Below are 26893 nucleotides of genomic sequence, written 5' to 3'. Positions count from 1 at the left end.
GTACGCAAAACAAAAAAAGAAAACAAAGAAAAATTACTTTTAACAATCTCACTTTTTTTGCTTTTTTTTTTTACACAAATACTGTTGTAAATATATTAAAAAAATCAGCATTCTATCTGGTAAACGTCACTTTTGACCCTCTATAAAATTTTGAATTAAAAAAGTCCCAAGAACTCTTTTTTTTTTAAATTATTATTCCCCTCCCCCCCCTTATTCCTCTTTCTTCCACAAGAGTAAATCCTGATGCAACTTTTGTTTTTTGCAAAGATTGTGGGAACTAACCCTTCTCTTGTACCTAGATCCATAGGTTGCAACCTCTGATATCTTTGATTTTCCTCTGTGTTTCTCTTTGCCTTCTGTGAAAGTCCCTCTTGATTGTGCTGAGGCCCTGGGCTCAGCGAAGACACTGAATAAATTACATAAAAGCCACCGAGTAAATCCTGATGCAACTTTTGTTTTTTGCAAAGATTGTGGGAACTAACCCTTCTCTTGTACCTAGATCCATAGGTTGCAACCTCTGATATCTTTGATTTTCCTCTGTGTTTCTCTTTGCCTTCTGTGAAAGTCCCTCTTGATTGTGCTGAGGCCCTGGGCTCAGCGAAGACACTGAATAAATTACATAAAAGCCACCGTTGCTCGTTGTCTGAATCTTCTTGGTTTCTGCTATAAGGTGGTGGTGGTGGTATGGGAAAAGCAGCGGGGAGGGTGCGCCGGACAGCGTGGGATGGAGCAGAATCCTGGTGAGGAACCTCTGATCCTTCTTCCTCACCCTGCAGGGACTCCACACTATCCAAGCCACACTGCCTTACACTCCCCTCAGCCCTTTCGTGTGTTTGTGGATGCGTGTGTGTGAGAAAGCAGACACGTGGTGGAAACCAGCAGGGCCTTGTTTCCTCTGGTTGCTGCTCAACCAGAAGCAAAATATTCCACAGTTCTAACTGGATACTGTGAAGTCCAAAAGCGGTCAGCATTGTGAGTTATGTCCATTGAAACACTGCGAGCGGTGTACTTATAACGACAGTAGGCCTTGTAGATTTGTAATATATTTTGTTTTGTATCTTTTTTTTTTTTGTAGTGCTCTTCACAAGTGAGAAAAAAGATTTTTTTTTTTATTTTTCTGTTTGTTTTTTGATTTTTTTTGTGGGTTTTTTTTTTCTTTGTTTGTTTGTTTTTTTTGTAGTAAAGAAGGGTTGTATTTAGAGGCCAGTAGCTAGAGATCCAACCAGTGGAGCTCATGAAGCACTACCTGGCCTTAAGGCCACCATCCAAGGGAGGCTGGGAAAATTATTACTCTCCCAGCCTCCAGAAATGTAATGTACCAGCAGGCAAAAAACAGTTCTTCATGTAGTACAAAAACAACAAAACAAAACGAACCCAAAAAAAAAAAAAAGGAGGAAAACAAAGGTAAAAATGAAACAAAAATAATTTCTTAAATTCTAGTGCCATAGCTTTTTTTTTTCTCGTTTCTATTTTTTTTTTTTTTTGTTGTTCATAACAAAGAGAGAGAGAGATTCTACTTATCCGTCTGACACATGCATCCTCATGTGGTCGTTGAAATGCTCGATTTGGTCAAACTTAGCTGGACAGACAGAGCAGACGTACGTGGTCCCCTCCGTGCAGGCCACCACCCCGGCAGGGACAGCCCTTGCGCCGGTGCCGGTGGCTCCAGGCGTGCCGTTGGTGGCACTGTGCAGAGCCACATGCCTCTCCAGCAGGGTCTTGTGGGAGAACTTCTTCTTGCAGATGTAGCACTCGTAGGACTTCTCCCCGCGGTGGAGGCGCATGTGCACATTAAGGGAGCTCTTCTGGGTGAAGCGCTTGTTGCAGATACTGCACTGGTACGCCCTCACGCCAGTGTGTGTCACCATGTGTTTGATTAGGTAATCCTTTAAGGAGAAGGAGCGCCAACAGATGCTGCATTGGTGGGGTTTCTCACCTGCTCATTACCAACAAGAGAGAGAAAGAAAGAAAAACAGACAAAAAAAAAAAAGATACAATAAAATTAAACCAGCTTGGTACAACTCTTTGCAATAAACTAACGGCAAGTCTCACAGGGGTATTTGGAGAGGTGCTCTGAATAAGAAAGTGTAAGTAAGTCTGTTAGTAAGTGTCTGTTGATGCGCAAGAGTTTTTTTGCAACCAGAGGTTTCAAAATGCTTTACAAAGGGGGCTGCAGGTATTTCCAATCCACATACAGTAAAAAGGAGCTCAGGTTATTTCTTCAAGTTCACACAATAGACACTGACAAAGACGGGATGAGAGTTAAAATGTCCTGGCGTCTACTCCCAGCTTCAATGGCACAGCCTCTCCTGCCTTGCCCTTTATGCTCATTTCTAGAAAGGTCTTAAGTCATAGAACCATAGAATGGTTTGGGATGGAAAGGACCTTCAGATCATCCAGTTCCAACCCCCTGCCATGGGCAGGGACGCCTCACACTAGGCCATGTCACCCAAGGCTCTGTCCAACCTGGCCTCCAGTTCCTCCATCTCCCTATCTGCACAAAATAAAACACGGACAAAGCTAGTGACTACTAGATAGCTGACCTGTAACACAACCACTTTTGTCAAACTGCTTTACATTTCTCAGGAGAGAAATGTTAGACATTGCCAAAGGAATTCAGTGTGTTTTAAGAGGTTTATATTTGTTGCCCCTTTTTCTGGTCAAATCTCATAGTTGAAGCATGGATAAGAGTAACTGAAAGGGAAACTTGGTATACAGAATTGCCTAGGCCAGCCAGTACCATGCAAAGGGCAACCTACCAGACAAACTTCCAGGGTAACAGACATGAAACTTAAATGATTTGACTGCTGATTAAAACACCTTATCAGATAAATCAGAGACATAAAATACTTATATCATCTACCACTTGTGTGCCCAGGGCTGTTGTAAAACTGATTCTGGCAGCTTCTGTAAGTGAACTCTGATCATATCCAGACAAACCAGTAGCTACAAGGATGAACTGAAAAAAATACTCAGCTGAGCTGATACGACTGGTTTGTCCAGACTACTCTTAACTCCTCCTCATGCTCAGAGTTCTTCTGCCTCATGTTTCAGGGTATTAGGCAACATTTTTTTATGTTGCTGTATTGATAATGTAGACAATACCCAACACCCTGAATGCCCCACGAAAAGCTGCTTTTTAGTTTGATTTTCTGATTCACTTGTGGTGTATTTCAGGTGTGATAACTCATGATCCCCAAATCTGTCAGGGAGAGTGATGGTACCACAGCTCTGCAACAATCAAAACGAGCCTGTTTCACTGACTGAAACATTATTTTAATTTGGTCATTCTGCAATTTCCCCTCTAACAGAGATCCTTCCTTTTTTTTTTTTCTTTTCTTCCCAGACATCCTGCTTCCTTCTTTTTTACAATCTGACACTGTTTTAAATCTTGAAGAGTTGATCTTCAATGACTATTACACACCTGTGGTAAGGTACCATTTACCCTTTGTATAGTGAGATACAATACATATATTCAATTTTAAGAGGAGATAATTGATATGTATTGGATGGGAAAGACCTACTTTTTTATCTCCACTGAGTCTCTATTTCTTTTGATTTCACAGTTTGCACATATGATGGTGACATCTGTGAACGAAATCCACATGCTGCTCTTCCTTGAACCAGTGACGAGTTTGTCCTTACTTGGTGAAAGACACTTGGTCAAAACACATTAAGTCTTTACTTTCCTGCTGGCTTTGCTGAACATAGTAGTGTCAAGTATAGACAGGCCAATATGTTTGACGCGTGTGATGTGGAAAATGATCATGTGTCAGTTATAATAATGTCTGATTAACTTACAAGAGACTGATTATATTTACAATGCTCATTTTTGCCTTAGGCAATATATGTCCCAGAGTTTGTAATAAGTTGGTCTCCTCTGCTCTAGACCCTGTTAAGACTATGCTATAAAAACACCCTAATTTTTGCCCGCACATGTTTCTAAGATACACTGGGTTCTGGCTTTCTAATCTTAGCTTCCAAACCTTTCTGGGATTTATTCTCTTCTAAGAATCTCAAAACTTTTCAGGTTTTCTTTTTTTCTTTTTGTATACAAATATGTGTGCTTCCTAAGTGAGCACAGTAGATTATTTATTCCCATGATTCTTCATGTTGAAGAAACCCAGAGAAAACTTCGCTCAGGGAATTAAATGTCCATATCCCTCCTTTTGGTTCTTTATTTCATATTTGGCTGACTTCAGACAGCAATGTGGGACAGTTATCAGATATTAACCACAGCATGACATGTAGGAGAAGGTAATGATGGCTTATATGGTATACAGGCACTGCATGCATTCTAGCACTAGTGTTTCCACAGCATTGCATAACTTGCAGAACAATGCTGTGGGATACGTTAAAGCCAGTCTGCAGGGCACATGGAAAAATATCCATTTCTAGTATGTTTGTGTCTGTGTAAAAGAAAGGAATGTAGGTTTCCATTGCATAGCAAGCTACATCAGAATGTAGTTTTGGGAAGCGGGAAGACATACAGGGATAAGGAGGCCTTTAGGTTGTTGAATTCTGGTTTATGATTAGGCTTCTCCATGGCTTCTCGTATGAGCCCTCCAAACAGCAAGACTAATTCAAATATGTGCATCTCCCATATCTGCCCCTTTTCCATGGATCTTTTCCAGAGCCACTTTGCCGGGCTTCTTTTAAGAGGGCTGAGGAAAGTCACCCTGACTGTGGGCACAGCTGCATCCTCTCAGTTTTCATAATGAACCTGTCCAGCACTGGTCAAGGTAGCAAACATCCTTTCTCTGAGGCTGTACATATAAAGGTTATTTTCCAAAGGGTTTTCTGAAGCCCTGCCCTCTGTTGGTTACGGTGCAATTATTCCCCCAGCCACTAATGGAGCCAGTCTGTTCCTAAATGAACTTTGCAATCACCCAAATCTCTGCTTGCCACCCCAATTTTGGGAATTCTCAGACCCACACAAATAAAATATTATTTAACGATTGGAGGTACCTATCGATTTCCTTAGTTGACTTTATGTGCAGTAGCTAGGAATATTTATGCCAGGTCTTCTAGTATTATTCTTTATCTCACTCCAAATATCAAATGCAGTGCACAGTTGGAGGTGGGGGAGATAAAGCACCTAATCTCAGTGAAGCTATTTGTGAAGAAGCCTTTCTAGCTTTTACAACAAGGGTGCAGGCAGATATATTTTATTGTGTTCTGAAGGGGATATTTTTCCTGAACAACACAACACTATCCAGTATTTTGGCTACTCATCCAAAACAGAAAAATAGAGAACATTAACAGACTCAATGGGTAATCTTGGGATTCAGGATTCTTGATCCTTGCAGTCATACATTTTGTACCAGTGCTGAGAAGTTGACCTTTTTGTATATATGTACATGTACAAGTCTGCCTTAGATGTCGAGGGGAATTTTTCATTTAAGTGGTAATTATAGGCAAATAGAAGTTAAAAGTTTATGTATGCATGTGGAAGTAAAATCTACTGGATACAATGGGGACTCATGACTTACATTCCTCCCATACTTGGGCAATTTCTCCACTTTCTACTTCATGTATCACAAATCCAGCATTTATTTTAGGATCTGATGTTAACAAAACCACTGCTTGGTGAGAGAAATATTTACTCTTTCTCTAAACTAGAATTTCTCTCTAACATCAGAATGAGCTGAGGGCTAAAGCAAGCAAAATGTAGTTCTGAACCTAGAATAGCTTCTCCATGTAAGATATATCTATCTCCTTGTTTTGAAGTCTCATAACTTGACGAAACTAGAAAAGGCAGTTTTGGCTTCGTAGTTAATATGGCTGCCTACATCGTCTCAAAATACCATATACTAAAGCAGTTGCATTTTTGAACACAAAGGGTCCTGATGTTGTGTTCTACATACATTATTTAAAATTCTCCTTACATTTTTAAATGTTTCAGTATGCACAGATCATGAAGCATCTGACTTACCACAGGGGATTGCAGCAGTCAGCTTCAGTGAAGTACAGAACTTTCTGAAAAAACTCCTAATTTACTTTCTTAGAGGAGTATGTAAGATTTAGAAAACACGTGGCAGTGTGTCTAACACACAGGCCTGGACCTACTGCTGCCACTCCACGAGGAATGAACTTGCCCTAAACTCATGCCAGTGATCATCACTTGAACTCCTGTAGCTGTAAAACTTACAGGGGGCTGCCCTTTCTTAGTAGGCACCGTTTTTCTTGAATGACTTGTAATTACCTTCTCGTCATGCCACTTCTACTTAATGTTGCCTGGTCAGCTTACAGGGGATAACAAATCTGTACCATTCCCTTGGATGAGTGCTCAGTAAAATGAGCTTGTTTCTGTACCATGCACAGTTAGGCCCCTATAAGGCACCTATGTTTCTGCAGGGGCTCAACTTCAATGCAGTAAGCTTGGAAAGAGTTCAGTGATACCAGCTCCCTCCTGTTTGTGCAGGGGCTGTTGGGAAACAGAATCTAAATCCATGTTTATCAAGGACTTTCTCTGGCTTCATGCATAAGCCAAAGGGATGTACTCTTACCTGTGTGTACAAACATGTGCTTGACGTAGTTCTGTTTGGCGGTGAAAGTCTTGTTACAGAGAGTGCACTCATAAGGCTTTTTTTCTCCTTGCCCACCAGCTGTGCTGTGGCCCGCAGATGGGGCCAAGGGCTGTGGGGCTGGCAGCTGGGCAGTAAAGGTTGACAGGCCAGGCTGGGACACTGTCACAAACTGTGCCTGTTGGCCAGCTAAAGGCTGGGGCAGGCTGAAGAGAAAAGGCTTAGGGCCACTGCCAGCAGACTGTGTGGTGAAAAGGGCAGGCAGGTAGGTGTTGCCAGCTGTGCCAATGACCTGAGTGTTGCTGGTCAGAGTCAGTGGCATCCTCAGATTGCTGGTGAGGGTTTCTGTCTGGCGTAAGTAGATCTGTGTGGTTGGCAATGGCTGGGCAACAGTTGTGTTGACAGAAGGCTGCAAAGCCCCCTTTTCGGTGCTGTTATTGACTGTGAGCACTTTGTTGTCCATTTCAACGTCATTGCTTCTCTCTGGCGAGGAAGAGTTGGCATCTACTTGCTGCTGCTGCTGCTGCGGCTGAGTGCCATCAGCAGGGACATCATTTTGATCTGCTTGAGAAGGTTCTTGCTGCCCATCCCGGCCTAGACCAGCCATAAACTGCTGTTCCATGGAATCGGGCTCAGTGCCGATGGAGGAACTGACTCCCGAGTCAAAACTCTCCCCTTTGGGCTCACTCTCAGTGCCTTCTGCTTGGTCAGTGTCCTCAGTGCATTCCTCAGACTCATTGCGCTCAAGAATCTGCACCCTCTGTTGGCCATAGTAGTCATAGTCATCCTCCATCTCCTGCTTAATGTGGATGTTGCCCATCAGGGTTTGAATGCGGACAGGCCGTGGTTGCTTGCGGCAGTGTGTGGTCTCTGGAGTGGTGGAGAGGTACCGCTCCATCTGTTGTGACCGTTCATGGATCCGGGTTATCCAGCTGGGGTCTTCCATGTGATGGTCCCTGGGGAGCCCCAGGGCTGTTTCATGGTGGCTGACCACAGCTCCACTGTAAAACGAGCGCTCCCCACTGCCATTTTGCATGGAACAGGCATAAAGGGCTGAATAGATCCTGTCCACACTGTGCTGTGAATGGCTCTGCAGATAGCCAGACTCTGTGTCGGTGCTCTGCCCCGAGGTGCCTGATTCGGGTGTTCCCCTGGGTGTCTCCTGGCCAGAATCTTGAATCACCGGGTAGACCTCTCCCACATTTTGCGAGACAATCCTTGTGCACTCATCAATCACAGTCTTGATCTGCAGGATGCTGGCAGCTGTGAGGATTTGGAGGGCCTCTGACTGTGACACCCGCAGCACCCCGCTGTACATGAAGTCAATGAGCTTTTGCACAGACTGGACTGACACCACTGAGGGGATCTCGATGTCGCTGTAGCCCAGCAGCAGCTTGTCCTGGTGCCGCCAGCACACAACGGTGGGCGCGTAGCATGCTCCCGTGGATGCGGACCGTCACGTCACAGAAGTGGCCACGGTTGCGCTGCTCGTTGAGGGTCTCGAGCACAGAATTGCTGAAGTTGTGAAGGTTGATGCTATGAATGCGCTCTGTCATCCCCTTGCAACTGATGTTACCTGGAGCAAAGCAGGTGACAAAAAACAAAAACAAAACAGATTGAGTCTTGTCCTCTGCAGAGCCACAGTCAGGGCATTTGAGAAGGTGACTGTCCACTGGGTACACAAAACAGACTATACTGTAAAAATCACATACAAAAGCACCGATAAGACAGCAGCTTTGTAAGGCTGGAAGTAAACTCTGCTACACATCTGCAGAAGTTCAAGTCCTAAATTAATAGAAAAAAGTTTTAAAGCCAGTTTATCTGGTTTTAAAAAGCCTAGAGACAGTCTGAGCTCATGGATTCAAAGTGGATTTTAGGCTGCTCAGATATGGACCCATGCCAGAAAAGATCAGACTCTTACTTTAATGACCCTTTAGATCAAGCTGTTAATGCAAAGTGTCTGTATGAAAATGTGATTTCTATCTAGATTGGTATTTTAAGGAATTTGGAGCCTGTGTTTTATAGTACAGTTACTTGTATCAAAAAAACTGGCAGTCACTTTGTAAAATCCAAATCTGGTTAAAGATTTAGGCTGTAAATGTTCCTAAAATCCCACGCACAGTTTTGTCTGGGGTTGTGGTTTAGAACATTTGCTACCCAGTAGTGACAAACAGTCCTCTGTAAGAACCTAAAGCAAAAAGTTAACATGAGGTGCCCGCTTCAGTTTTAGCGTATCCCCAGTTCTGACTGGCACCAGAATGCCATCACATAAAAACAAATGTTCTCCTGCTGTTATTTACTTGACAGAAACTGGAAAATTACAGACATTTACTCTAAGGAAGACTTTGTCTTCATTTGCCCGAACAATCTAAATAGAGAACAATTTAGAAAAGCACCTAACCAATTCAGGTACAGAGCCAACATAGCCTTCACAGTTGACTTTTACAAGTGACTAAAAAGTAACTTCTCAATCTCTCAATCCACTTTTCCCTATCTCCATCTTGTGTGCTTTGGTTTTAATGCTTTTTCATTTCCTTTCATGTTCTCTACTTATTTTTGTCTCTTTAGATTTTGATGGGCAGAACCTATGGTTTGCCCTCTTACCTATGAAGAACCGAGTACCCTTTGAGTGGTAAACAAATAAAATGTTACTAATAATTTCTTTCTCTTAGCATTTGCAGTACATGCATCACCTTGGTTTCTAGAAAAGTATGCAGAGAAAAGTAATGCAAAATCATCACAGGTGTCCTGTCTTGAATATTCCTACTAAAGCTACAACCCCTCTGCCACAGTTGCTTGTTCATGTGTGAGAATCCAAAGGAGAAATTTGGTAGAGAAGCATGAGCAAATTAAACTAGCTTACTATCGCTGTCTGTTTTAACAGAAATATACAGTGCAAATAAATGGCATTTAAAGTGGTTTAATCTAGATGCCTTTTAGCCCAACAGTGTCCCTCTGCTCCAGCCTAAGGGGTGCTTTACTTCTCACTGCAATTTGCAGGAAAATGTGGCATCCTCCCTGCTCTGCCCTTTCCTTCTCATTTATCCACTCCTGACATCTCAAGCACCCTCTATTCTGGTGGTTCAAAGACAAACCACCTCGGACATGGATGGTTATTTTAATTCTCTGAAGCAGCTGAATGATAAAAAGGAAGCACAAAGGTCAGGAACCAGAAATCCTGATGGGACCAAGCTGTCTGAAGAAGTCTGATGTTAACAAATGTAAACCAGCCAGTATCAGTAGGGTACTAATTTCCATGTGAGATTAGAGCATTGTGGGGAAGCTTACATAGCAGGAACAAGGAGGAAACTACTAACAGTATCACAGAGGTTGTTCACTACATCTGTCTTGTCCATAAGCTCTGCTGGGAAACCTGAGATTCCTCCTCTGATGTGACTGATCACAGCACCAGAAAATATCTTAGAACCTGGGAGACTTTCCTTCAAAGGCACTGCAACTATTATTACACAAAATAATGTACAGAAAAGATGTATTCCCTCTTTCCAGAGTCATTCTCCAGAGGATTCCAGGGCAGTTCCAGATTCTTCCCTTCCCAACGCGTCAGATTGCGTAAGCATTCAAAATGTATTTACACAGAAAGTCAGAATTCTTGTTCTGAAAGGAATAAAACTTGGTAAAAGCTTCGTACTGGTGGGCAAACAAGGATTGAATCATAATGATAAATAGATGACACCTCTTTTCAAGACCTCTTGTAGGCCATGGCAAGTGATCGCGTAGCTACTCATTTATCTCCATCTCCCTTTCAGTAGTTGCCTATCAGTATGCTAGAAATCTTTCCATCAGTAAGTATTGATCATTACTTGGTTTGACTGTAGGGCTCCCTTTCCACACAAACATGTCTCTAACATGTCTTCTCATTCCTTTACTTCTCCAAATGAAATTGGAACAACTACCACTTCTTCAACTGAGAAACAATTGAAATTCATTCCTTAAAGATAAAACAAGAAAGGTGGGTGGAAGAGACACGTAACAGTAAAAAAGCTAGTACAGATTTTGAGGATGTTTCTTCTAGGCCACCTTCCTTCACATTCAACACTGAAAACTATGCCTACACAAAGTACAGGAAACCAAATTATCCACAACACTGTCAGAGATGCTACTACACAAACCACAGCAGCAGAAGAGAGCAACTTTAACAAATTCCATGGGCTGGTCTGTAGCAAAACCTGCTGTTCCATGCAGCTCCTCTCTCTCTCTGCAAGGAAACTGTCCAGATCCAAGCTTTGTAGTTGTCCCTTACTGTATACTGACCTAAGCTGAAAGTCCCAAGGGGATGCTCCCCATAAAAGGTGGACTTGCCAACGCAGGTTTGACTCTAAAGTAAATGCTGCATTCCTACAAAGACTTCTAGAGCCTTGGACAAGCCAGAAAGTGCATCAGCTCTTCACAAGACCCAGCTACACACGCGCACACTCACCTACTCGTTACTTCACAGAATGCTTGGCTCAGGAAAAAGACTGCTGTCTCAGGCTCTTCTCAGGCCTGCCACTCTTTTAAATTCGAGACAGTGGGAACCTTTTTATGAAATTCAAGTGGTCTTTGTTAAGTAACCCCCTTTTTTTTTGTCCAGTAAACATGATGCAGAGATCCCAATGGACTTATTCTGAGAAACTCCTGTAAAATGGTTTTGTCCCTTTTCTGTGAAGCAAATTCTGATTGGAGGGGTATTCACAAACCATATAGGAAAGAATGGGTGTGAAAATGCAAAGGCCATTCTCACCCAGATGGTCAATGAATAAGCATTTGCCAGTTCAGGAAAAGAAAAAAGAAAAAAAAAAAAAAAGGAAGCAAAAAGCAGAAAAAAAAAAGAAAATAAAAAAAAGCTCAGACAACTGCACAGATTATGCACATTTGCAATCCTCCTGGGATGCAATTGGAAGCTGGCATGGCATAAAGGTGAAACATATTACTGTGCAACTCTGAAAAAAGCTCCGTTTGCCCATATGCAAATGTACCGATTAAACTGTCAGCCTATTCACAGAAACATGCATGGAATTCATCCTCGACTGGTAAGAAGGAGCACAACATGGATGGGAAAGAAACAAACTTTTGTGTGTAATACATGACTGAGTGCTTAGATTAGTGTTTCCCTGAATCTCATCCACCCCTCCTGCTGACTTTTATGCTATGGGCATTCAAAAGAAAGTAGATTTTACCATGACAATAACAATGACAACCTCTCCAAGTACAGTACCAAAAGGGAAAGCAATGGCAGAAGGAAACAGCAGGCAGTGGACGCTTGGAAGATGCTATAGAAAATGTGGAAGTGTAGCAGTGAAGTACATCAAGCATGGTTTGAAGGCAGCTTTCTATTTGTCAAGCTACACAGACCTACAGAAACTAGAAAGGTGATTTTTTAGTTTGCCAAAAACATAAAGAACGATCCCAGCAAAAACATGATGTAGATCTACAAAGATGTATGGAATAGTGAAGACTGCAGGTCACACACAAGTAGGTATGACATACAGCAGTCATACATGTATGACTTATTTAGCCATACATGTAAGTATTTGATAAGGCTCTATTAAAAGTATTTAGTAAGGCTTTTTTTTGTACAGCCACTAGATGTCCCTTTCTGCAAAGCCAATGCTTACAGCTTCAACGCTTATAACAGAAAGATATCTCAGAATTTGATTTTCTCTAGTGTCCTTTAAAATCACAGTATCTCAAAGCTCATCGCACAGTAATGACTACCATTTCTAGAAACACAGTGGTGATGAAACCATCACAGTTACTGAAACTCAGCAGTAGCTCAGTGCACAGACTTCACCCGAAACAAAATTGTCCAGGACGCTGGAATCCAAGCTCTTTTTGGAAACTTACTGTGTGGTCTTTCACAGGAACAACTAGCAAAATGAACCCCAAAGGCTCTTGTCTCACTTTCATACTTACGAGGCAAAGAGAATAATTGTCTTCTATCTCAGAGAACTGGCAGGCTTGCCAAGACAGATAGAGATGGCATTTTTGCCTCAATTTTCTGCAGCAAAATTTAGAAAATTGTTTGGCAACCCATCTCACTGATACTTAGACAAGATTATCTAGAGCTAGCTTGATATTGTTGACTAATCTGCCTTCCCATCAAGATTCTCAGGCTTCACATTGGGAAGAATACACACTCTGAAAGACTACAAAAGTTGGAGGCATTATGCCTTACATAACCTGTGGTATTCTCATCACCAAATGCCAAGTGCTTCCTTAGGTGGAAGAACACCCTGGGCTAAGACAAAGATGTGGAAGTTAGGACTGGTAGGCTTTCTTCCCACTGCTGTTTCTCTATGCATCTGTAATCCAGCCATTAGCATCTGGGAGCACCACAAAAGCCACATAACCTGCTGCTGCTGCTGCTGGAGACAAGCATTATCATCTGCCCCTTATTCTCTTCCTCTACTGTGTGTAGCTTTGGATATCTCTAATCCTTAGTCTCTGCACCAAGTGTTCGATGACCAGTCTCCTGACTGCATCACAAGGATGCATTAGGTTCTTCAGACAGTCATCTAGTGTACTCCTTTTCCTTAAGGTGGAAACAATTCACCTACACTATCTCTTCAGAAATTTGTTAAATAGGTTTGCAAAACCCAGAAAAAACCAACACTGTAGGGGATTTCCACTCCTTCTCCAGATAGATAGTATAAGATCTTTATACAAGAAAGTTTTCCTAGTATTTAACTTTGAAACTATTACTCATCCTTTCCTCCAGCAGAGACAGAGAACTATTAACCACTTTCCTCTTCTATATTGGAAGCTGCTTCACTTTTCTTCTTTAAACCTTACTTTTCCTAGAAAATAGAGCCTCAGGTCTCCCAGTCCCCCTCACTGGTTGTATGCATTCTTCTCATTCTTAACTCCCCTGTCTTACAATCCAGTTTGTCTTTCTTCCATTTAATGTGCAGTGCCCTAAAGTGGGTAAGTACTCTAGCTGAGTGAGTTAAACAGTTGCCTGAGACACTTTGTCTATGTTACTCTTTAAAGACCTTACAGAATAAATAAAACTAAGCAAATAAAGCAGTTATCAAAACAAAATCCTACAGATTTTCCTTAAGAAAGGCACATCTCAGCAAAGAATCCTTAACTTTCTTTCTTCAGCTCCAACGACCTGATTTATCCCAAGTGCTGAAGTTTTATTTTCTGTTGTTCTCAAGTTAGTTACTCTAAAATAAAACTGTATTAACAGAGCAAAAAAAATCTTATCTAGTGTTTCCACATGCAAAATTAGTCCTGCATCAGGTTCCAATCCTCTGGGACCATATTTAGTGGAGCAACATTTTTTCCACTCAAGGAAATGACTTGAATTAAAATCCTGAAATGCTGGTCGGGGCTGACTTCTCACTATATCTCAGTGATGCTAGGAAGGCTGATATAGCCAATCCTGCTCAGACTAATTCTCCTGTATATTTGGCCTCATTCTGAGCAGAATCCTGCAAGAGGAAGTGTGTGCATGGAGTTTCAGGAACACAGAAGAACATTTGTATCCTCAGCAGGAGATCTGACCAGGAGCAGCCCTTGCTTTCTGTTGCTTTAAAGGTTTGCTGGAGTCTTCACCCAATCATCTGCTTGAACATCTTGAAAATCAGTATCTTCTTCTATAATATCTATCCAAAACAAACACCAGATGACACTACACAAATTGCCCTAACCCTACCAGATTGTTGTTAGAATCAAAATATGTAGCAGTCTACATTTAACAGGAAGTACTGTATTTTTACCAGCACAACGTCTATTAATGTGTCAGTAATATACTCTATGGAAGAAAGAATCACTGCATTCTGAAAGCTGTCAAACTTCTCTGCATTTCATAGTCTAATAACTACGTTTATTTGAAAGACAGAAATGCATGCACACACAAACACAACCTTACTCTCCAAGGAACAAACGTATTGAGTAGATGGCTAAGAAGAAAGAGCTTGCTTAAACTCTGATCAGGAGACAGGCTTTCTCTGTCCTTTTTAGCATTTACCTAATGATGACATATCCATTTTACATAAAGCTGAAGACTAAACCATAGGTTTTCTGTACATAAAATTGCTTCTCTATCCAGTGGGCATTAATTCCAAATGTCAAGCATAAAAGCCTCTTAAGCCTACACACTTGGGGAGCAGGCAGTGAATCACCTTTCTCTGTTTCACCTGAAAGACCGTTTCACCTGAAAGACTGTGAGAGGTATCCATCAGCACTAATCCTGTTTGCTCTACAATCTGCAGACAGCAATGTCTGTGCCTCAGTTTGCTGCATCTGTAGAACAAGGAGAGCATCACGCACCCAGTTCAGCAGCAGGACTGCCCTCCTTAATCGTCACAAATTGTTCTCTTGGATATAGAACACTACAGAAAGATCAAGAATTAACTCCACAGGTATCTCGAAATTTTGTTCTCCAGGCTTACAAAAATGAAGCTTTCCTCTCAAACTACTCTGGTAACTTGTTCCTTTATACCTCTTAATGGTGAACATCCTACTTACAACTGTGAAATACCAAGTATAAAGTAATTCCAGTTCACAGCAGTCTGGTGACCATGGGCTTCAAAGTGTTACAGCACATTCAGCTATTTTTAAGTTAAAAAAACCCCCTCCAGTTTTAGCCAGGGCATTTACTTTTCCCACTTTCACTCCAGTTTGTATTCTTGCTATTTTAGGAACTCCAAAAATACTTTAAAGTAAAGAAGGTATACTCAAAAGTCATTTTTATGCCCAGGCACATATTTGGGGTCCAGTCCAATGTACCTCCACTGTAAACACTGGCACACATACACACACACTCTGTTTCTCTCAGTTCTCTCCCAGCCCTTGTCTGCAGACCCTCCACTGCTGCAGCCATGCCATGAGATCCCCCTGGCATAAACATGGACTACTGCATTGATCGGGGGATGCTTCTCCTGTCGGTATCTACAACATCTCTAAGCAACATATACCACATTAACAGAAGAACTTCCAAAGCTGTTGTCACACCTGCATTAAGAGGGATATCAACAGGCTTGTCATATTATTACAAGGGCGTTAATTCCTGCGCCCTGGCCAGCTTTAACCTATTTACATTGGCAAAAGACAGGCTCACCAGATGATAGCATTTTAATGTAAGAGAGAAAACTTTGTACAACTGCCCTCTTGTAATTTGAAGCAGAGAAAACAAGGTGGCCACATGATGGCACTATTTCCTAGGAAAGGAAACGAGGCTGTGCTCATTCCCTCCTTCAGCAGGGAACGATTTTCATGTTCTACACGAAAACTGCTTCAGCCGTGCTTGCTTGTTCCCAGGGAGCTCACGCACTATCCTGCCAAGCCCCAGCATGGCCCAACTGTTTCAACTGGCTGTAAGTTTAAGGTAGTTTGGGTCTTTAAAAATCTAGGTGCATCTATTGCTGGTTTTCCTTCACAGTGCCAGGTGGGGTTACTCAGAGGGCACACTGCACTTACCAGACTGCAACAGGAGACTGGAAAAGGAAGAGACGATATGGACCAGTGATGCTGGTGAAGTTACAGCATGAACACTCCCCACTCACAGAATAGGGGGATGCTTCTTGGAGAAGAACAGAACAAACATTTTGGGAAATAAAGGCAAATCAGATGATTTATCTTGCTATTCTATGGTTCCGAACAAAAGCTTGACGTAGTCATTAAGAATACCTTCACCTGCTTGAAGGGCTTTTGTTTAAACCTAATAATGCATTTCAGACTGAATACCCGAAAGTGAACAGGGATTGCTTTTGGTTAGCTTGCTGTGGTGGGCTGTACAAACTTACATCCTCTCTCAGAAGTGTTGTTTAGGGAGGAGAAGGGGCTGGGGCTGGAGGTGGGAGCAGAGCCTGGAAGCGGAATGAATTAGAAGGATAACTGTTGCAAATATATTAAAACGTGTCTCCAAAAGAGACAATTGCTATTCCATGAACTCTTTCACATTTGCCCTGTATTGTTAAGTATTTTCCCCCGGCAGAAAGACGAGGAGGGAAAGCTTATCAGTTTGAGTGTGGTTAAATACAGTAAGCCTGAAAGCCTGTGGGCTTTGGTTAAAAGGAAAACATAGATTAAAACCTCTTAAAGTAATTACCTGTTTAGGAGGTTTCTATTCAAGCTAGAATCCTCTACAGGGAGTGTTTGCAGCAGTCTGTTAGAAAAAGGGTGCATCAGAAATGGCTGATGTTTGTGGGAGAGCTGCTGCCTGCGGAAGACCCTTTATGTTTCCAGAGAAAGGCTTTTTAATGTAGGAGACTTTGTTCTGGTCATCCAGAACTACTGGATGATGGGAGAAACGGGGAATAAATGGAACACTGCAAATGCCAGTCCTCAGGGCTGAGAAAAGGATTCTTTTATCTCTTCCAGTGGCTGTGTCTCAGCCCTGAGAAGAGGAAAGCTATAACATGAAAACACTAGATTTTATTTGGTTATTTTTTCCATTCATCTTCTTTTTGTATTAGTGAAAGGGTAATTGTTAACTAGTACAACTGGGTGCTTTGGTGAATATTTCAAGTTAGAAATATCCTGAGACAGATATTCATACTGTTTTGGACTGTGGCTTCTTTATTTTGAGTTTATGGGATGTGTTCAGGCCTGCTTCTAATTTGAATTTAAGTATCAGTAGGAAACAGCGCATGCTCGTGTCAAAGACGCTGAAGGCCACAGGGAAAATTTCTGTCCTTAGTGAGACCTCCACAATGCCTGGGAGCAGACTTACTTCCAAAATCACCTACTTAGTTTTGCTAGGAAGAAATGTATGGCAGAATGCTTTAAACTAATAAATGAAGGCTATAAACAGGAATGGAGCATTCATGTGTGACTTGACATCATCAGATGGATCTGCAGCATTAAATGTACATTGTCAGTTCCAATTTCAAGGCCTTTTCCTTGAGAAAAGGCCCTGGGATCACATGTATACAACAAGCATACAGACACCAACAGGTGATACTAATACAGAGCAGGAGAGAGATTTCTCAGGTCTGCCTCTGGGCACATTCTACCCTCAACTCAGACAAAAACATTGGAGAGAGTATCTGGGAGGTTTACTTTCAAATACAGGGAATATGCCCTGATTTGAAATGTGGCATGCGATCAAAGCACAAGGTGTTTTTGTTCAAGTTGACATGGTTGCCCACACAGGCATGAAGCTGTGGGGAGAAGTCCCTTGCTCTGTTTTTATTTCCTCTATCATACCCCTTTTCACACAAAAATTGCTACTGTGTGGTTTCTCCTCTATCTGTGTAACATCAATAAATTACACGTTATCACTCCTATCATCTAGTTATAAAGAGCCTTTCAAGATTTTTAATAGATACACAATATTGCTACACTTACATTTTCACTGGTTAAGAACTCAAAAATAGCTGTTGTGAGATTAATCTTAATTTATACTACTTCTCTCTTGTGGGCTTTCAAGAAGAAGCATTTCACCACATGTCACACACTGATAGAGAGTATACATTGTGCATCCCAGCCAGGCAGAGATCCTTTCAGTGTTTAACACAACAAAGCTGGAATGAGTAGGGGTTCTAGGATTTGTTTATCCTTTTTTTCCTGGGCACAGTTAATTCCTCAAGGAGCTACTCGTGCTGACAGATTAACTAGAGATCTTGCATTCTCTTTGTATTCTGGTTCCTGAGTGGTAGTTGCGTAAGGCTAGATCTCATGTTATTTTAGCCTTGGAAATGACTCCATGGACAATGAAAACAGTCACAGAAAACATAAACGAAAAGATGGTGCAATGGCATTCCCTCTAGAAATAATAATAGTTGGTGTCCCCGAGAACCCAAACACCAGTGTCAGCCAGGACATGTTGCTGTAGTCCACCGTGCACCAGGCAAATACCCTGATGGAGATGGAGGAGTTTAGCAGTACTCTGATGGTGTACAACCAACTTTCACCTACGGAATAGATCAAACACCACATTTCTTGTAGAAATATAATTCTTCCCCCTCCCCCCCACAACATCCCCTAGCACACTTTATAAGCATTAGTTGGTGGTATTAAACATTATCTTGGTTTTACCTTCCAAGCTCTCTCCACGTTAAGGCTTCACTTCTGAAATGTTTTGAATGAAGAAGCCCTCTTTGCTCAGCCAAGAACAATTTGAGAATTGCTTTGGTTTTCCCTCATTTGAATACTGCTCTGGCCCTGAAGTTATTGAGTGGGATCACAGCACAAACACTACATGGCTACTCTACCACAGGTAAATGACAGAAAAGAGGAGAAAGTGACTATGAAAGCTTCGATGGTATGAGCGTAAAGCTCCAGTGCTTAGAAAGCTCACAGCGGTGAAAAGGAACAGAAGGTGAACAAGTCTATTTTTACATCTGTAACTTGGGAGTTTGTAGTTGCAACAAACCAGGCAACTAATGCACCAGTCAGTGTTTCTCAAAGCATGGAAGGTGTAGCTGTAGCACACAAACGACTAACCACTGGGTTATGCAGGGTTTTAAGAACATGCAGTAGGACAAAAGGAGATGTAGATGCAGCTGTTTAGTTCCCTTCAAGTCTGAGTCACCTGTCAAGCACTGGAAAATCTTGCATGCTTGAGTCTGCTACATGAAGTGTCCCTCTGCAGACCATATTAGGGAAACGGTACATTTAGTTCAGTCTTCTTACCCAATTAGGACCGAGGAGATGACAGCAGTAGCATGCATGGTTGAGACATGAAATAATGATGATTGGCATGATTATGTTTGACATCCTTCAAGCAGATCATATAAAGTGGCACTTTTTATACGTGCAACTTCAGGCAGAACAACTATTAAAAGGAAAAAAAAAAAAACAAAAACCCAAACCAAGAGGAAGTTAGTCAGAAAGGGCCTGAAAGGAAAAGATAAAGAATTAAAATCCATAAGATCAGCAGAGAGGTGGCCCTAATACACAGAGTCCCTATGTATATCCAAGGACAAGAACAAAAAAATAAGGAAATAGAAAACGCTACAATGGTTAAATACAAGGTATAAGAGTTCATTAAAGCTGAAAATGTATCCTTCCAAAGGTGGAAAACTTACCCAAGTGACAGTAATAGAACTGAGCATAAACTGCAGCAAGCTAGATGTAAAACAAAGATTTGGTAGGGTGAAGGGGAAATTTAAAGAAAAAAAAACACTAAAGGCATAAAGATAAATAATAAGACAATAAAGACTGTAATAAAACATTATTTAAACACATCAGACAGAGAAAGCTTACAGGGCAATGACCGGTATCTAAGAAGTGCTGTAGATAATCTGAATTGATAGATTAAGTAGGTAAGTAGTAGACTCAGTGGTTAGACAGACTACTGATCTGTGAAAGGTAAAGGTAGTCAAAGAGGTTACACAAATTCTGCAGTGGAATTGACATTACTGCTTTAAGTTTCAGAATGGAGGATGATGGAAGAAAGTAAGTTACTTCAGGTGGGAGAAAAGGAAAGCGCTGTTCTGGAGACTATTATTAAAAAAACCCCAGAACACCACATACAAAACCAAACAAACAAATCCCAAACAATGAAAGAGTACTAGAACATCTTAATACATTGAACGGTGATAGACAGTATAAGGTATTCATCAGTCACTCATTTCGTGAGTGAGGCAGTTGAAACACTCATCCAATATAGAATGGAAGGATTTACTAGAAGATTCACAATTTGAAGAACGGTAATAAAAACCTGTGGGGGGAGGATTCTGAAGATGGGAACAGGTAAACTCAGAAACAAACTGCAGATATCTTACTGGACAGTTACAGTACGTCTCAGTGGCTGCAGCATGACTTAGAAACAGAAATATCACAGTATTATCAGGTCAGACACCTTGAAATCTTCAGAATGGAAGCTATGGAATTTTAAAGAGAAGTAAGACCTTTTTATCCTTTCCCCTGGTACTGAGAAAGAATAGATACGCTGGGGACCTATCCAAGTTCTCCCCTGAAATCATAAAAGCTAGAAATTTCCATGGCTGTTTTAAACTGAAGCTGAAATGATGCATGTTACTGCTCTCTAAGTGGAGAGCAGCAAGAAAAGCACTGAATACCACAAGAATTGGCAACCTAGCATCAAGCCGGTATTGCAAGGCCATCAAATTAGAGAACCAACATTTAGGATAATTAGATAAATTTTCAAAAGCACCTATGCATTATAAATGTAACTGATTTACGCATCAGTGAAAGTTAAGCTCCAAAGTCACACAATTGCTTCTGAAAACATAGTCACTGACTTCATAACTGAAGTACCATATGCTATTAGTCATTTCTCATGAGAAGAAAAGCCCGAGAGACCAACCTGACAAAACTCACTTAGTGTACTGATTAGGAATACGGAGACCAGTTCCTATCAGTAGTACAACATTTTACACCGCCAATTCTTTAATGTATTGTGATGGCTTTTTCAACGGAGGCAGGGAAAGCTCAGCTTAATAGTTTTACATACCTGTACTTGTACTTACTCCTGTTTCTACACAAATCAAGAAACATTTATCTACTTCTATGAAAATACAAGTCATTCCTGGCTGATATTTCTTTGATAATCTTACAAACAGAAATATAAACCTACGGGACATAAAAACCGCTTATGACTGTTAAAAAGAGAAACACTTACTAAACAAAATTTCAAGTGTTCTGCAAGGTGAAAGTATAACTAAGTGTTGTGACATTAGTATTTAAAAACTACAGATGTCCTTGTTTTCAGTTTAGTTTGCTACAGAAAAGGCCTGTATCATTATTATTATATCATCTAAAACAGGTATCTAAACATACACCATTTCTTAGGTCACCAAAACCAACCTAAAAATATTCAGCATTAGCTAACACATGCTATATATAGATTAGCAAAAATACAGATGAAATTATTATCGACATCCTGCCTGCCTCTGAAAACAAGGGGTCTGGAAGAATCAACACCCCCCACCCTCCCAGTCCCTCCGAGAGTGGCGATCATTTGAAAGCTACAGGGCAGTTCCAAGGGAATAACAGCCACAAATTTCCACAGGCAGAGGGAAGACGATAAGCGCATGTAGCTGTTCTCTTCCTGCCACAGAACCTCTGAGAGAAACACATGAAACCTACAAGGTAAAGGTGAGGACAAACCACCTTCAGACCCATCTAGCCTCTATTCGCACCCCCAGGTAAATCAAACTTGTTGATTCATGGGAAGTGAACGGTAGTTTCCTCCAGCTGCTTAAGAAAATGAAAACCCGGAGTTTCCACATCCACTTTCAATGCTTTATGAGGTTCCCTCTCTGCCTTTCCCCATTGTGCTGGAAGGTTATCAAGCTACAAAAATCAGAACGTAGGAGGAGAAAAAGAAAACAGACAGCGTCAAAGTTCCCGTCCTGTGAAAGCTAAAAAGTGCTGGAATTGGCCCAAGTCAGCCATGTCACTTGAGCATGTATGGACAAAGGCTTCAGATGTGGCCCATCACCGACAGTGTTTATAAAGAGTATTCTATTTAATGCATAAAAACTCCCTGGTCCCTTGCTAAACTTAACTTCAGAAAGTCCTCCCCCATCTCAACATCTTACCAATGATTATTTCATGGATTTTTCAGAAATTATCCATGCCCCGCTTTTCTTCTCAGCTTTCATTCCCTACCAGAATCACAGGTCTTTGCAAGAATTGTGTTCTCTAAAATCGTTAAAATTGCTTCAGCAGTTTTCATCACAATGATTGTACAACCTGTCCCATGGAAACTTCACAAACACGTTGCTATTCCCTTGCCTGGAACAAATTCCTTCACAGATGGACCATCCAATGTCTAAGAATAACTCGTTCAACTATCAATAGAGACAAACAAATTCAGTTGCACTGGCCCCATGGGATTCCTTTAAGTTTGGACACATCTGTTAAGATGCATACATCAGAGCCTGAATTAAGTTTTTGTCTGACTGTATCTCTGAGAACTGGTGAAAGTTTCTGCCGAACTCTCCTGAAGTGAGTGGCCTATACAGACCGAATCAATTCAAATAAAGCCAAGTCCTGATGACTTCCTTCCTTTACCTTTTAGCAAAATCTTTAGAAGCTTTACCTAAGGCAGTTCAGCCTTCAAAGTAGGACCCCACCCCATTCTCTATCCGTAAGCAAGAAAGTATGTAGAAAACTGCAAACAGCACCTATCTCGTATGCTTTCTTTTCCTTCATTGCAACCTTTCCAGAACTTGTGCCTCCAAGCTTGTCCTTATAGCTTTTTCCATAAACACCTTTCTTCTGGTTAAGCAGCTACATCTGTTTGTGACAGCTGAGTAGCTAGAGGTATAACTCATTTTGGAGCTCTATCAGCTCACTCTGTGACTTAATTCCAAATTAATTCAAAGTGGTGCTTTTTGTCTGCCAAGCCCTACATGAAAACAGCTACCTCAAGAAGACGATCTCCTCTAATTTGTTTCTCCAAACGCAGTGTGTGAGCTAGCATTTCCCAACACTGAAAGAGATGGGAACTGGACACAATGAACCCTAGGTTCTGGATTTTGCTTCAAGGATCCATCTGCATAGGAAATCATAAAATCATAGAATCATAGAATGGTTTGGGTTGAAAATGACCTTAATATCATCTAGTTCCAACCCCCCTGCCATGGGCAGGAACACCTCACACTAGACCGTGTCACCCAAGGAAATTGAACGTTCAAATTCAGAAATCTAGGGCCCAGTCTATGAGGGTCAGAAATAATGGAATTTCATTGGGAATAAGTGGCATCAAACCCAGTACGTAGAATGTACTACACCATAGAATTAAGCGCTAAATTGTGTGTCACATATGACTTTACCCAGATTTTTTTTGCTAAATACGCACTTCAGTAAGACTGGCTTTCAGACTATTGCTTAGGCTTTCTTCACCTCTGCCTTTTACAGCTATGATGGCTATCACAGAGTTTTTATTTCCTATGCTTGGAAAACGTATTTTTATCTGAATCATTCCAAAATCAACCTGATTTTTTAGAGTAGATTGGCTTCTGAATATTTCTCATAATAAATATGTGGTACTGCCAAGCACTATTGACTGTGCATGCAAAATGGTCAGTGCAGATTTCAAACTGATTTGAATAGGTGGGCCGTAAAATCTAAGTCTTTTTCTCCAGATACATGAATGAGGGCTTATGGAACCATCTGTACATCAGTGCATTTTTCCAAGAATTGATACAGCCTACCATGCTGACTCTTTCTGGGTGTTCCTAATATTTTCCATGAAAATTCTTCTCCTGAAACTTCGTGTCTAATCCGAAGTTTTAAGTATTTTTAAATTGTTCACTATCCACTAAGAAACTTCCCCACCAGAATGAAGAATATCCTCTTGTAAATGAAATATAACCTGCCCAGTTGTGGGGATAGAGGCAGTACGGCAGTCCGAGCAAGGGGGGAGAAGCAATGCTGTAGTGTCTAGAAGGTAAGGAGAAGGACAGTAAGGGTTGCTGGCCTAAACAGGTAAAAAATCACCACAGGTCCAAAAGCTGAGAGGAAAAAAGATGTGGCAATGTAGCTCTGACAGGAGGGGAAGAGAAAGACAAAGGGAAGAATTCTAAGGTGAGGGGAAAAAATGAATCTAAAAGGCTGGGAAGGCAAGTGGTAAGAAGGAGTTTGTGGGGAAGCCCATCTTCAAATGTTGGGAGCCACAAATAGTAATCTTTTGGGTCAATGAAGGTATTCCAGTACTAAGGATTGAGGTAATACTAGATAAACCCCACATGGCACAGGAGATAGCTACAGTAAATATGCAGAAAATATTCATCATGACTCATTTTTAGTTCATGTAAGAAATTGGCATTGCTACTTTGCAAGGGCATTCCAAACACTAATTATATGCATACTGCCCCGAACTAATACAGCCAGATAAAGGTTATGACCCATCATAAATAACGTGAGTTTTTACATCAGTTTCAAAGCACACAGAATCAACTAACAGAGATCAACACCACAAGAAGTCTTACCATTTCCTGAATTTTTGCAGGACTCTAGTTGTATTTTGGGAACTAAATTTCAGCAATTCCTGAGATAGGATAATATTAATGCTGAAATTATTATTGAACTTTCTTTTCTGAAAAAAACCCACCAGTGTGAAAGAAGCATCTAACCTGGGTTTGCAGTTTATTCGTATTGGTATTGTGAATTTAGCAGGACTGAAAGTGATATGAGAATATTAAAAACTTTGAGGTCTAAAAGACTCTTGTTCCTCAGAACAGGTAGAGCATAAAGAGCTGCAGGCTCCACTTCCCCCCTACTGCCTTCTGCCAATATTCTTCACCCTTGAACTTGGCCACCTCAAAAAGCAAAAGCAGGAGTTCATTCTCCAAGATCCCTACAATCCCTGCTGGCCTCTGTCCTAAGGTTGCTTTCATTGGTTTCCATTTGTACTGTCAAAAAATATCCGTGTGAGGTTTCAAATCCCATTTACTAATGAACTCTTTCATCTTTGTGAATGGGATAAAGAGATTCTTTGTTTGAAATTAAGGATTATTTTTTCTTGTTGTTCTGCTCATTTTTTGCATCTTTTCACAAGCTTTTTGTTTTCAGAAAACATTACAAGACAAAACTGTACCACGGTTTTAACAAAGAGCCTGACATCTCCAATTTGAAGAGAATTCCTGTATATACTAAATTGCATGCTGCCTGCTGCTCAATTGTTTCACATCTCTTTCTTCTCCCCAAATCACCAGGTGAGATTTAGGAAAGTCTCCCCAATGTTTACCAGCCCTATTAAAATCAAGATCTCTAGAAGAAGCTCATAATAAATAAAGTCAGAAGCCAACAGGAATGAATTGCAGGTAAAGTGATTTTGATAGTGATGATCCCTATAACCCGGCTGCTTCCAAGCTTGGCCCTGAGGCAGGATTTTTAAATTAAAAAAGAAAAGGATATACATCCTTTTTAATCTGATTTTTTATTGTCATGCCCTGATTTTTTTTTATAGGCCTTTGCAAAGTCTCGTTGGCTTCTGAGCTCTTGAAACCTGGTGTCATCATCTTTCTTTCTCCTTTTTTCTCCCTCGTAAATTTTACAACATCCTAAAAACACTGCAGAAGAGGTACACCATCTATTCTAAAACTAGTGAATGTTGAGGTTCACATCACCCTGCACATTCTTGCCCAACAGACTTCCAGGCAGGGACCACTGTGAAATGACAGTGTTTTGAAAAGCTGACAGGGTAAGTTCTGACTTTCCAAAATCCCGTTTTAATCATTCCCTCCCTTATTTTTGTATGCTTTGCCAAATGGAAAAGAACATTTTTAAAAGGCCAATGAACCCATGCTGAGTAATCTGAAAGTGAACGCACTCAAAACAAGGGCCTTAAACTGGTAGAACCACAGAGGTCTACAGAGATTTTCCAGACTCTCACAGGCTGGTCCTCTCCATCCTCTCCACAAAACACTCCCCCCTTTCTTCATGGAAATCCTTTACAATCCTGGGTATCTCAGGCAGACACTTGTTTTTTCTCACTGAAATACAGCCCAGGCTGAAAAATCCCGGTCAGCAGATGTGCTTGGGTAACAAGAAGCACGACCTGGAGAGGAATAACTACAGCTCTAGATGGAAAGAGGCATGTTTGAGGGGTCTTCCCTTTTTAATTTGTAAGAAGCAGCAACCTGACCCAACAACATGCTGTCAGCTTCCTCTGGCTGATCACATTATCACAACCTTAACACAAACTGCTACGTTTCAGTGGTAATTCCCAAAGAAGGGAAAAGGTAAGCCCTGAGTAAGTCCTGCTTGTGCCATTATGGAAAGAGCATCCAAGTAGAAAACCTCGTCCGCAGCAAGAAGTGTGTTTTCACAAACCCCAGTGCAACCCAGCAGCATGTTGGTGTACTCACAATCAGATGACCCTGTGTGTGCGTGCAGGTTTGTTGATGAATGTGGTGAGTGATGAGGGCTGGGCTCAGAGACAGAACAGCTTCAAGGTTCAGGCAGGGAAGGCCCGGCTTGGCGCTGCATGCACCCGTCTGAGTAATCTCATTCTCCTCAGACGCCTTCTGGTTTTCAGCTGTCTTGGGTTTCTTCCTGAAAATAAACAAAGAGACCTTTGAAGGCACTGACTGCATATTTGGGAAAAGGCATTTTTAGAATCTGTTAAAGATAACTTTCTCCCCCTCCCCTCCTCCCTCCCCCCTTTTCCTTACAGGGAAGGAGGCAGAGAAGACTTTCCTCCATGCTTCTTGTTTGGAAACAAGCTGCTCCTTGTTTTGACTCTGATGCAATGGCCCTGAGACTGTGTTATAGCAAATAGGCCAAGCATGAAGCTCCTCATTCTGCCCCTACTGATGACATATAAAATGAAACTCGTCCCAGCGGTTTAGACAGTCAGAGCTCCATTTGACAAATATTAACTAAGGCTGTAGTAATCTGAATAGAGAGATTTATACAGAAATGTAACAGAAATGTCTGAAAAGCAAACAAATATGCAAGTTTCCAGTTCAAAACAAATCAGCGTAGAGACTCAC

At 41.3% G+C, this 26893-nt stretch overlaps 1 protein-coding gene across 1 annotated transcript; it reads right to left on the bottom strand.

Annotated features, from left to right (window-relative positions):
* Positions 1-1118: 1118 nt before the first annotated feature.
* LOC104408942 (zinc finger and BTB domain-containing protein 20-like) lies at positions 1119-26494 on the bottom strand. Its single transcript, XM_010018688.1, is given in 4 exon segments — positions 1119-1936; positions 6510-7930; positions 7932-8103; positions 26267-26494. Coding segments are annotated over 3 exon segments (1992 nt in total). The 5' UTR covers positions 8084-8103; positions 26267-26494; the 3' UTR covers positions 1119-1517.
* Positions 26495-26893: the final 399 nt, after the last annotated feature.

Source organism: Nestor notabilis, unplaced genomic scaffold (assembly GCF_000696875.1).
Source record: "Nestor notabilis isolate BGI_N333 unplaced genomic scaffold, ASM69687v1 scaffold20047, whole genome shotgun sequence".
Taxonomy (NCBI): Eukaryota; Metazoa; Chordata; class Aves; order Psittaciformes; family Psittacidae; genus Nestor; species Nestor notabilis.
The sequence above is the reverse complement of the archived record's forward strand: the minus strand, read 5'-3'. Positions and strand labels throughout refer to the sequence as shown.